Below are 11670 nucleotides of genomic sequence, written 5' to 3' on the forward strand. Positions count from 1 at the left end.
ATGTCGAGTAAACACCGGTTTTACGATAAATGTGTGTATTTAAATTGCACAAATATTAGGACAAAAGATGGAAAACGTTTATTTCGATTTCCATTACAAACGGGTGCGAGACATGATTTATGGTTACGCAATAGTGGTGAGTTTATAAAATTGATTTACTTATTTATATCAATATATAATATATATTGATATGATATATGAAACAAATATATATATATATTCTTTGTTTTTTTTAATAAAATATGTCAGATATTATGTATGTTTACGTATGGATTACGTTGAAGTGTTTCTTTGCCGCGTTTTTCTGATCTCGCCGAACGGTTCGCGAATCCTGTGCGAATAAAAAACGATGCGCGTGTGTGTGTGCGTGCGATTGTGATGATCAGTTTCAGTTCGTCTTCAACGCTTGACGAGAGAAGAGGTCCCGAACTGCTGTAAGTTTATAAAAACATATTTTTGTATAACACATTAGAACGATTTTATATTATTTTTTTTGTCTAGAAAACGTTATATTAATAACCGTTATGAAAACGATCTTGACGACGGCGACGATGCCGGTGACGACCGTCGTCGAGATCGTTTTCATAACGGTTATTAATATAACGTTTTCTAGACAAAAAAAATAATATAAAATCGTTCTAATGTGTTATACAAAAATATGTTTTTATAAACTTACAGCAGTTCGGGACCTCTTCTCTCGTCAAGCGTTGAAGACGAACTGAAACTGATCATCACAATCGCACGCACACACACACGCGCATCGTTTTTTATTCGCACAGGATTCGCGAACCGTTCGGCGAGATCAGAAAAACGCGGCAAAGAAACACTTCAACGTAATCCATACGTAAACATACATAATATCTGACATATTTTATTAAAAAAAACAAAGAATATATATATATATTTGTTTCATATATCATATCAATATATATTATATATTGATATAAATAAGTAAATCAATTTTATAAACTCACCACTATTGCGTAACCATAAATCATGTCTCGCACCCGTTTGTAATGGAAATCGAAATAAACGTTTTCCATCTTTTGTCCTAATATTTGTGCAATTTAAATACACACATTTATCGTAAAACCGGTGTTTACTCGACATTGTAAAATAAAAATAATAATTAGCACCAACACCAAAAAAAAAAGAAAATTAAAAAATGCGAAATTAAAGAAAACAGGACACTAACAAATAAACAACTAACACTAAAATAATCTTAATTAAAAAACTAATTATAGTTAAAATTAATATGAAAGAAACAAATATACTAAACACGCGTACACAACACGTAAAATTTATTTATTTCAAGGAAAAACAGCGTAAAGCGATCTCTATCGTATTATAACTCTGAGCGTATTATGCGATGCAATCTGTGGCACAGCGAGTGGACTGATTGTCGTATACAGATTGCAAGAAACATTTGAACTAAAAAAAATTGAATATCTAAATTATGTGTGTGGGCGTTTGCATTAATAATTAAATTCCTTGCAGAAGTAAAAAATAATTTATTTTGTTCCATTACAAAAAAAATTATCAAATAATGATATATTGATTATTACACATTTATACACATAATAACTTATTTGAAAAAAGTGAAAAAAAATCTGAAAAAGGCAGGGGTTTGAACTTGAAATGTCCACGATTTCAGCTCGTCATCTTAGTTGCTCGGCTACGCATGCTACTTGACGTTCTTTTATACCGGCATGATACATTAGGCATGGAAACTTTAAATAATTGTACATTATTGCACGTTGACATTGCACTTCATATTAATAGAAGCGGCGATAAATATTAAATATAATATAATATATATTAAAAATTACATTCCAAAATCCAGGTGGTCGAACAATTAATCGTTCTTTTTATTTTAATTAAAATAAGATTTATATATTTCATTACACATATACATATATATATATATATTTTAATAATTATATTTTAGTTTTTATACAAAATATATAAATACATATATATATATATATATATATATATATAAAGAGAAAAGATCGCACATATACAGAATGAATACGTGATACTGTGTTAACACGAAAATTATGGGCGTAGCACGGACTCGCACCAAATACAAACTTTATCGACCCTGCCAGAAAATGGGTGTGCAGTTAGTTCCGATATTAAAAACGGGTGCGAGGGGCGCTTCAAGCAGTCCCGTAAAAACGGTAACAGCCAAAACGCCGGCCTGGCCGCTCTCATCTTTCTCTCTGATAATATATATATTAAAATAAAAAATATCGCATAAAAAAATATATGTATGTATATTTATTAATTTATTTATATAAATATGAAATGTATTTCCTATATATGTTTTACCTATAATTTATGAATATACAATGTTTGGACATATGCATTAAAAATGATTTTAGATTTTATTACTCGAAAAGTAAAATGCATTTAGCACGGACGCGAACCACAAATCGAAAAGTGGATGTAAATGAATGTGGCTACGTAGTTCCAATTCCTAAAAGTGGATGCACGGCGCTGCTGTACGGCTTTTTAAAGCGTCCCACGAAAATCGCCGGCATGGCCTCTCTCAGGCTTCTCTCTGATATAGTTTATGGTCGATTGAATCGAACACATGGAATATGGAATATGAAACGAAAACACGCTAGCCATCCAATGCCATTTTAACCTAAAAAAAAAGAAGTAAAATAATTGTAACTCAACTTATGCAACGATTAAACTACAATTCGATACAATTGTTGAATGTGAAGTTATATAGTGATCACGTCTATTATTAATCGACAAAAAAAACAATAGCAATTTGTTCAGTGAATATTAAAAAGTAAGTTATAATTATTACAATAAAAGCAGAACTCTTTTATCGATATTTTATTTGCTATCAAATTTATTAAATAAATACTAAAAATAAAAATACAGAATTATTTCTCAGTAGTATGTTTCATATACAATGTTTTATTAGATGTCCTACAATTTTGTATATACAAGGTGTATCATAAATCACGCATCTCTGGAGCATAAATTCCTCAACTCAAAATAAATCGAAAATAAATAATGACAAAATTACGTTTCAGACTTCATTAAAGAAAATAAAGAGAATAAATAATTATGACCAATGCTGGCTAATTTAGATTTATTAAATCAATCTTACAAACACCATATTTCGATCATGATTTTTGGTCCTCTTCAGGTGTACTAAAATCAATTATAATAATAGTAATAAGCGCTAAGACATACGGGAAATCAATAAAGGAAAATTCTTACCAGTTAAATATTAAATCTTTAAAGAGTTACAATTAAATAATCAAAAAATTTAGTTGGAGTAAAATTTATTTTTGTTTAAGTTGAAAACCATAACATAAATTGACTAATAAATAGATAACAAAAGGTTGAAATTATATAAGGTCTTAAAATAATCCAATATCTTGAATGCACGAATTAGCACGATTTAAAAGAGAATTTCTTGCTGCAACGTTAGCCTGTCTATTAAAGCAATTGCTTTTTAAAACTCAAACATAATTTTGTCATTCTGTATTTTCGATATATTTTGACTTGACGAATTTATTCCCCCGATATGCTGTATATTATGAATTTTTAAGATATTAATACGCACTCCTTTCCAGATTATCTGAGCACAATAAAACTGTCATCGTGGAAAAAAGCGGCAAAGGCGGGCCAGAAAATCCATCGAGAACGTCATCAGCCAGAAGAGCGCAAGCATCTTGGGCTATTGGAGAAAAAAAAGGACTGGATTGCCAGAGCCCGGAATTTTCAGGAGAAGCAAGCAACGATCAAGCTTCTACGGAAACGCGCTCTGAACAAAAATCCAGATGAATTTCATTTTCATATGATTAACTCTCAATTAGTGAATGGTGTTCATAGAGAGAAGGAGAAGGCAGATAAGCACACACCTGAACAGTTAATGTTGATGAATACACAGGACATCAGATACATAGCGTACAAGAGGAATATTGAAGCGAAGAAGATAGACAAAATGCAGAGCCAGTTGCACATGCTCGATGCAGTCAATGAAATACAGAATCAACACACCTTCTTCGTGGATGACGCTACAGAAATAGAGAATTTTGATCTTGCCAAGAGATTTGATACACATCCAGCACTTTTGTCCAGACGTTCCAATCGACCAAGGTTGAGTGTGATTAAAAATATGAAGCTGCCAGAATTGGATGACAAAACTATTTCTAAAATCGAGCAGAAAAAGCACATGGCTTACAAAGAACTGGAGAAAAGGATTCACAGAGAACGCGAGTTGACAATCGTGCAACAAAAATTGGAAATGCGCAGGGCGTTGAAGGACAAAAAAAGCCAAAAGCCAAAATTAGTAAAACCTGGTTCAAAAGATGCTGCTCCTATTTATAAGTGGAAGTATGAGAGGAAACGATGACTTGTTTGTATCGCAGTTCATAGTAATAAAGTGTTATATAATTTTATATTATGGCATTATTTAATTATGAATATTCAATAAAATTCTGCATTTGATAATTTATAGACATGCAGCTTTCATTGCTTCTGTGCTGTCAATTTCTTAATACATTGATTGATAATAATTGATAATTGGCAATAAATCATTTTTTGATCAATTTTACACAATAAGTATTTAACTCCATAATGATAAAAAAGATTTATTTTTTATAATTCATATTATTATAATATTATTATATATATTTATATATAAATATATAAAATTACTTAATAGACATCAGTATCAATCATAATTTAATTAAAATTATGTTACAATTATATTTAGTTTATTTCTATATTATTCATTGTTTCTTTTACTCTTATCAAATTAATCATTCACTTTCTTTTAGATTTTTAATTTTCTATCATATTATTCCTTTATTATTAATTATTTTTTTAACATTCTGCCATTACTTTTCTTTTTGCAACAATTGCAAATCCATATACAATTGTAATCGTCATTTAAGATAATTGTTTCTCGAACAATATAATCCAAATAAATAATTCCGTTCTTCACTATTGGAAATGCAATGTGTAACATATTTGTTAAAGTTTACATATTATTGTATCTAACCTTTTGTGTGATCTATGATCCAAGTCTCTTTTATTGAAATCTTCTGCTTAATCGTTTGTAATTCAGTCGCAGATGCAATTTTCGGTCAAATTTTTGTTGAAATAATCTCACACATTTAGTTTTATAATAATAATAACTATATTCTCTATACACTGACAATCCATAATACGTTCTTTTTTTTCTGTCATAATATAGAAAACAAATATTATCTACACTATAAAATCATATCTCCTTCAGGCTCTTTCACGTCGAATAATCGTTAAAAGTCTTTTTATTATTGTATTTTTAAAACAAAACGCTCAATAATATCGACTTTTTTACTAGTAGAGGAGACCGCGGTGTTGTCACCTTTTTTTCGATACCGGTTTTTAACAACAAAATAAATAATTTTAATGGAATGTAGTGTACCTTTGTAAAGTATGAATCTCTCTTTGACTATGTTTTTGGGTATTTTTGGTCTACATCACTTTGTTCAATCAGTATAGAGTAAAAATAACAAAGGTGTAAAAATTTAATTTTCAAAATCGCCGGGGCAGAGTGGTCACTTCATTCTTAAACTAGATTTTAAATAAAAATACGTAATTTCGACCATGAAAAACAATAAAGTATATTTTATTAATCATTTTTAATAGAAAAATTTAAACATTTATTACAACATTTATTTATTTTGACATTTATTAAATTTAAACATTTATTAATTTTTTTTAGCATTTATTTTTTAAGTGTGCTACTTCATTATTATTCTTCTTCTTCAGCCAGTCATTTAACATAGTTCTTGAAAATCCATATTGTTTTGCGGCTGTTTGAATTTTAATTTTATCTTTTTTTACTGCAAGAACTGCCTTCCTCAGTTGCTCCTTGTCGACAGGAGTCGTTTTGCAATAATACGTGCGCGTCTTTTTTTTTTTGCAATAGAAAAAAACAATGACATTTGCAACGGAAAATCATCCGGGTGAAGTCGTTGCTGTGATTTGGTGACGACTTCATCCCAGACACAGATTTCACGTTTAGTCGTTCATAAAATATTAGAAATAAACAAAAATAAAAAAACTGCACTGGATTTCTGTTCAGCAAACATTACTCTTTAAAATCATTTATCTACAGATTTAAGAAAACTTTTAATATTAAAAATTTTCGATCTGCAAAAAATTTAATTTTTGACTACTGAAAATACGTTTGTTGTAATCAAAATCACAACATGGTATATAACTTTACTAAATTCTGTTGGTCATGTGGACATCATAAATAGCGTTTATAATATTAACAACGAGTTCACATAACATATTAGATTTCAAGATAACTGTAATGATGACTTCGCCCCGGTCTCCCCTATATTTATTCCTAAGTAACTTATTTTCTAACTTATATATCCGTTTTTCTTTAATTTTTTGTTTGTTCTAATTAATATATATATATATATATATATATATATATATATATATATGGAAAAAAGTGCAAAAATAACTATATTATCTTTCACGTTCGGGACGGTCAATGTTGTTTTTAAATTTTGTACAATTGTATAAGATACCACATTAACATATATATATAGAGGTGTCTGACATAAAGTGTCATACCGAAAATATACAAGCAGATTTTCCTTAGCAAAATGTCGAGAGAGGCCATCATTTTTTGTATGTTCCCAATATTTGCCATCATGTATCTTTATAACTAAACCTTTAAATTAAAATTTTATTAAAGTAAACTTTACTTGACATATTGATTGAAGAATGTGGTTTTGTTAATATTTTATTTTATTCCCACAAGGCTTATAGTTTGCGAAAAATCCTTTATTTTCAATCGCTTTATAACTCGAAAATTATTGATAATCCTCAATATTTTTGCTGAGGAAAAATTGTCTCCAAATAACAAGATTTACTTCTATATTTTCGATGTGACACCTTATGTCAGACACCTTGTATATATTTAACTTTAAAATTAAATTTTCAAATTTTTCTTGTCAATTGTCATTTACGCGACAATTATATCTTCATTGATAGATTTCTATTGATCTTTTCTAAAAATCCTTTTTATATATTAATCGATTATTTCATCCAACATAAGTTCCGTCATATTCATATCACTTATTCCTCCCATTTCTGCCATTCCATTTGTTGTCAATGTTTGCATAGTCATCATTTTTTCTGCCGTCGTTGACTCTGTCATCGATGGCTGTTCATTTCCTGCCATGGACATTTTCCCGTCTGCCATTCTCGTCGTGTTATTGACGGGCATCATCGGCAACTCCATTGATACACTTATACAATTATAATTGATCTGCCAAAGTTGTTTCGTGGCATAAATGTCCAGGCGAAGGCAAGCAGTGATAGATCTACACGAAAAATAAAAAATTGCAAGCAATATAAATGTCTAAATAGAAGCAAGATATGTTGATAGATTTAGTAAAATAATAAAAATAATTAAGAATTGTAAATTAAACTAATAAAAATTTTATTTAAACAATTTTGGATTTTTTCTCATTAATATGACAATAAATTTGCCAATACAGGATGTTTGATTTTAATTAATATAATCAAATATATATTACTGAAATTATGACTGTAACGAGAAAATATTTCATACAGAAGTCAAAAGGTTTTGAAAGGGAAAAAAGTTGATAATCTTGAATTTTAAGTAAGGTCGTTTTTCAAAGTTACTTGAGAAGATTGATTTAATTTTAAATAATAGAACAACTTAATTTTTTTATATATAAATTTATTTTTTTGCAATATTTAGTATAAAAAGTTATAAATGTAAAATGGCCAAAAAGTAAATATTTTCTAAGAGTTTGTGCTTCAAAAATGTGAGATAATTTTATATAAACTATAAAATATTTCCGTAAAATATTTATTTTCTTATTTACCTCAATGCTTTTATACAAAATATGAAAGAAATTAATTGTGGTAAAAAAATCACATAGTGCTTATTTGAAGAAAAGTATGTATAAACTAGCAATTAAATATTTTAATCATAATTTCAGCAATATTCGACTACGTTAATTAAAATAGGCCACCTTCTATGAAGTCATTTTGGTAAAAATTGTAATCTTTGGACACCTACGTAGGAAATTGCTTCAACTCTAAAATGTTGATACATGCGGTCGAAAATAGGCAACCAGGAACGTTCACGCAAAACTGTAACGGTCTGAAGTCTGCAAAATAAATTTGCAAAGTATATAAAGCCGCGCTTATATAACAATTGTTTCTCTCTTTCAGTTTCTATATTATGTGTGAAATCTTTCTATTGTTTTGCTTTTTAATAAAGAAAATTGTGTGTTTATTTATTGCCACAGTGTTGTACTTATAGATGATTTTAAAAGCTAGATAAAGATGAGATGAAAATATGTAAATTCATCTTAGATAAGATAAAGATTATTTTATTTTAAATATATATAGATAAAAGATAAAATTATATGGCGATTCATCTAGATAATTTGTAGATAATGTTTTTAAGACCGCTTATGTAAACACAGTTATAAAAAATGTAAATTATAAAAGGACTATAAAAATATATTTATACTTTTATTTATCAATTTTTATTGCTTAAGTTCTACTAATAAATTATTTTTATGTGCTATGATTCTAAATCAAATTATTTGAATAATTTAGTGAAGATAATCCTTTTTTCATCTAAAATGCACACACATATAGATAATATATATTTTTATTATCTATATAAAAATAAGATGACGCCAAAATTTCATCTATATATAGATGATCATCTATGTAATTTTATTTAGATAACAGCAAACACTGCCGCCAATATTATTGCACAGCGAGATATTAATCGAAATCACTCACTCGTGATTGTTCTGGTACTGATTGTGTCCGAACTCAACGCAACGTCTACGTTCAATCCATTTCTCTGATAAGTGAAATTCACACATACTGCAACATAGAAAGCAATATATTTATATATATACATTATATATATATATATATATATATATATATATATATTTATTTATGTGTATTTATATTTATATATTTATTTATTTATATATATTTATTTTAATTATAAAACATTTACCTGCTTAATGAAAAAAATAAAATGTATTTCTTGCAAATATACAATAAATTGAAAAATTTCTCTTTATAAAATCACTATAATTATAAGAAAAAAAATTTAAATATAAGAAAATTTAATTTTCTTACGATTACAGTGAAAAAAGATTGCCGACTCTGTCTCTTTCTGTATCTTCAAAATTTTACATTTTTAAAGAACATTTTATCCATTATTCAAGTGCAGTTTTGTAAGTAATTTATATTTTCAAATATAATTTACTTACAAATATATTTTTTTAAGCATAAGAATAAAGATATTTATCTTTTAAAAAATTATTTTAAAAATTATATACTATGTATACATAATAACTTTTTGCCAAATTACATCTTCGACGAGAAGAAAAGAAGTTCCGTATTTTTTTATTAAATAATGTATCAACTTTAATTTTTTTAATAACTTACAATCTTTCTTCGCTTTAGTATATAGGATTATCACACTTTGACAACAAGAACAGGAAAAGGACATCGAGCACTTGCACGATTGTTGAGTAACCGAGATCGTTCTATAAATCAGAAGTCCTCTGGATGCAGCAATATCTAATAAAATGTTTCATTTATTAGCATTTTTATTTAAATTTAGGGCTCACATAATAAAATAAATCCAAAACATCTAAAAGGTGTATTTTTTGAAGTAAAACTTTCTTAACTTTGACTTATATATACACATATTAGTTACGAAAGTTTTGTTTCTACCCAAGTTCAATACTTTAATATTAATAAATATTTATAAATACCTAGATAACTAGAAAAATTTTTTAATTTACTAAAATATTTAAAAAATCTACTGTTTTAATAATTATATATAAAAATATGTTATATGATTATATAAAAATATAATGTAAAATATCATTGCACTGACTTGCACGGGCAGTAATAGCTTCACGAATAAAACACAACCATATCAAAACAAGAGCACTGATATTGCGCGAATTCATATTTACATATTACGTTTATAGTAGTATAAGCAAATATATATGTTCTCTTTTCTTGCAAAATTATATTATTAACTTATTATTGAGTTGTGTATGCATGCAACAACGTTTCGTTTTGCACTAAACACTTTCTACTTTTATGCGTTCTGCTCGGCATTGTACAGGATGCAATCACGAGCTATTATAATATGAGCCTTTAGAAAATATCTGGAACATTTGTGTCCACTTTGTATTATGTGCAGGTAAAATTCACTATTATAATACTATACATTCATGCATTCAGCATCCGTTACTCATAACTGAAACTATACCGCAATATATACAGTTATTATATAAAATATAGGATTTAAAAATATAATCAATAATCAACAAATTGTTTTAATAAATAATTATAAGAGTTTAAAGAAAAATGCGTTATTTCTAACATATTTTTTCTTAAAAATTATGTACATTGTATTCAGTACCGGCTTTAGGGTAGGGCGCAGTGGGGCGACTGCCCGGGGCGCCGGATCTGTAGGGGCGCTGCTGCCCGGTGCCCCATAGAGTCCCTCTAATAAGATGTCGCGACTCTTATTAGAGGAACTCTAATGCCCCCTAGTATGCAAAGGTACCTATATCTCCTCACTGTGTTATACCCTGACATGCTCTCTATACTTTTGTATATCTTTTGATTCTTTTGTCTCACATCTGTATTTATCATGGCTATCGCGTTCTCCGCTTTGTGCGGATCCTCATCGCCACGCTTGACGTTCGACTCCCTCATCACGCGGGCGCCTTCCGTAATCTCTCAAAAACTCTAGTTTAAGCTTTGTCCTCTAAAAAACCCGAAATAATAAAAGTATATAAAATACAAAAAAATACAAAAAATAAAAAAATATAAATATATAAAAAAACAAAAGCAAAAAAGGAACTACAAAAACTTTCTACGTCCACGTCGTTAGCTCTGGGTAAAGCTAAAGGAAAGTTTTTTGAATTTTTATATGCGTGCATTCGTTTATATCCGTTTAGACTAGTAAAAATATCGAAAATTGAATGGGCGCCACGATAATCTTGCCCAGGGCGCCAATGTTGCTAAAACCGGCACTGATTGTATTTAAAATATAAATTAAATTTTGTTATGAAACATTTTTATTCCTCAATTTAATTTAAAATTAATATTAAATAATATGCTCTCTTTGATGAACAGAATCATAAATTGTCACTTGTTTTGAATATAAAATCTAAAAAAAAACTAAATTCGAATTGTAAGTAATTATTTAAATTTGTATATTATTCTAAAATATTGTTTTATAATTGTATATACACATAGATATAATCACATGTTTCACATATTCTTCAATATTAAAAAATTATTTAAGGGAAAAATATTGTATTACGCAATATTTAGTAGATAAAAATATAAATATATATATATATATATATATATATATATCCTTCTTTATATACATATATAAAAGGCATGTTATTGATTCTCGAATATCTCAAAATTCTTTCGCGAAAGTCTCGAAATATATTATTGTTGCCCCTTTTCTACAACATCGATTATAATTCTATCCTTGTACTTACTTTATGAGCGGACGTCATTATTAAATTTGTGATTTAGTAATTTCGATTTTATATATAATAGTTTTTCAGT

The 11670-nt window shown here is 28.0% G+C and overlaps 1 protein-coding gene and 1 pseudogene across 1 annotated transcript; one reads left to right on the forward strand and one right to left on the reverse strand.

Moving 5' to 3' along the window:
• Positions 1 to 2409: 2409 nt before the first annotated feature.
• On the forward strand, positions 2410 to 4433 carry LOC146720340 (putative U3 small nucleolar RNA-associated protein 11 pseudogene; annotated as a pseudogene).
• Positions 4434 to 7075: 2642 nt separating this feature from the next.
• On the reverse strand, positions 7076 to 10037 carry LOC146720341 (uncharacterized). The gene is made up of 5 exons (XM_085488751.1): positions 9962 to 10037; positions 9505 to 9639; positions 8839 to 8925; positions 8099 to 8189; positions 7076 to 7370 (listed from the first exon to the last, which is right to left on the reverse strand). Exons 1-5 carry the CDS (start codon positions 10035 to 10037, stop codon positions 7076 to 7078), a joined length of 684 nt encoding a protein of 227 aa, XP_085344877.1.
• Positions 10038 to 11670: the final 1633 nt, after the last annotated feature.

The sequence above is a fragment of the Nylanderia fulva genome, unplaced genomic scaffold (genome assembly GCF_048542155.1).
Source record: "Nylanderia fulva isolate GAGA-0341 unplaced genomic scaffold, ASM4854215v1 Scaffold705, whole genome shotgun sequence".
Taxonomy (NCBI): Eukaryota; Metazoa; Arthropoda; class Insecta; order Hymenoptera; family Formicidae; genus Nylanderia; species Nylanderia fulva.

Bases quoted from the DNA above. Each gene is read 5' to 3' on its own strand.
- LOC146720341 (XM_085488751.1), bottom strand. From the start codon at position 10,037: ATGAATTCGCGCAATATCAGTGCTCTTGTTTTGATATGGTTGTGTTTT. The intron at 9,640-9,961 runs GTCAGTGCAATG...ACATTTTATTAG, and splicing joins AGCTATTACTGCCCGTGCAA to ATATTGCTGCATCCAGAGGA. The intron at 8,926-9,504 runs GTAAGTTATTAA...TCTATGTTGCAG, and splicing joins TACTAAAGCGAAGAAAGATT to TATGTGTGAATTTCACTTAT.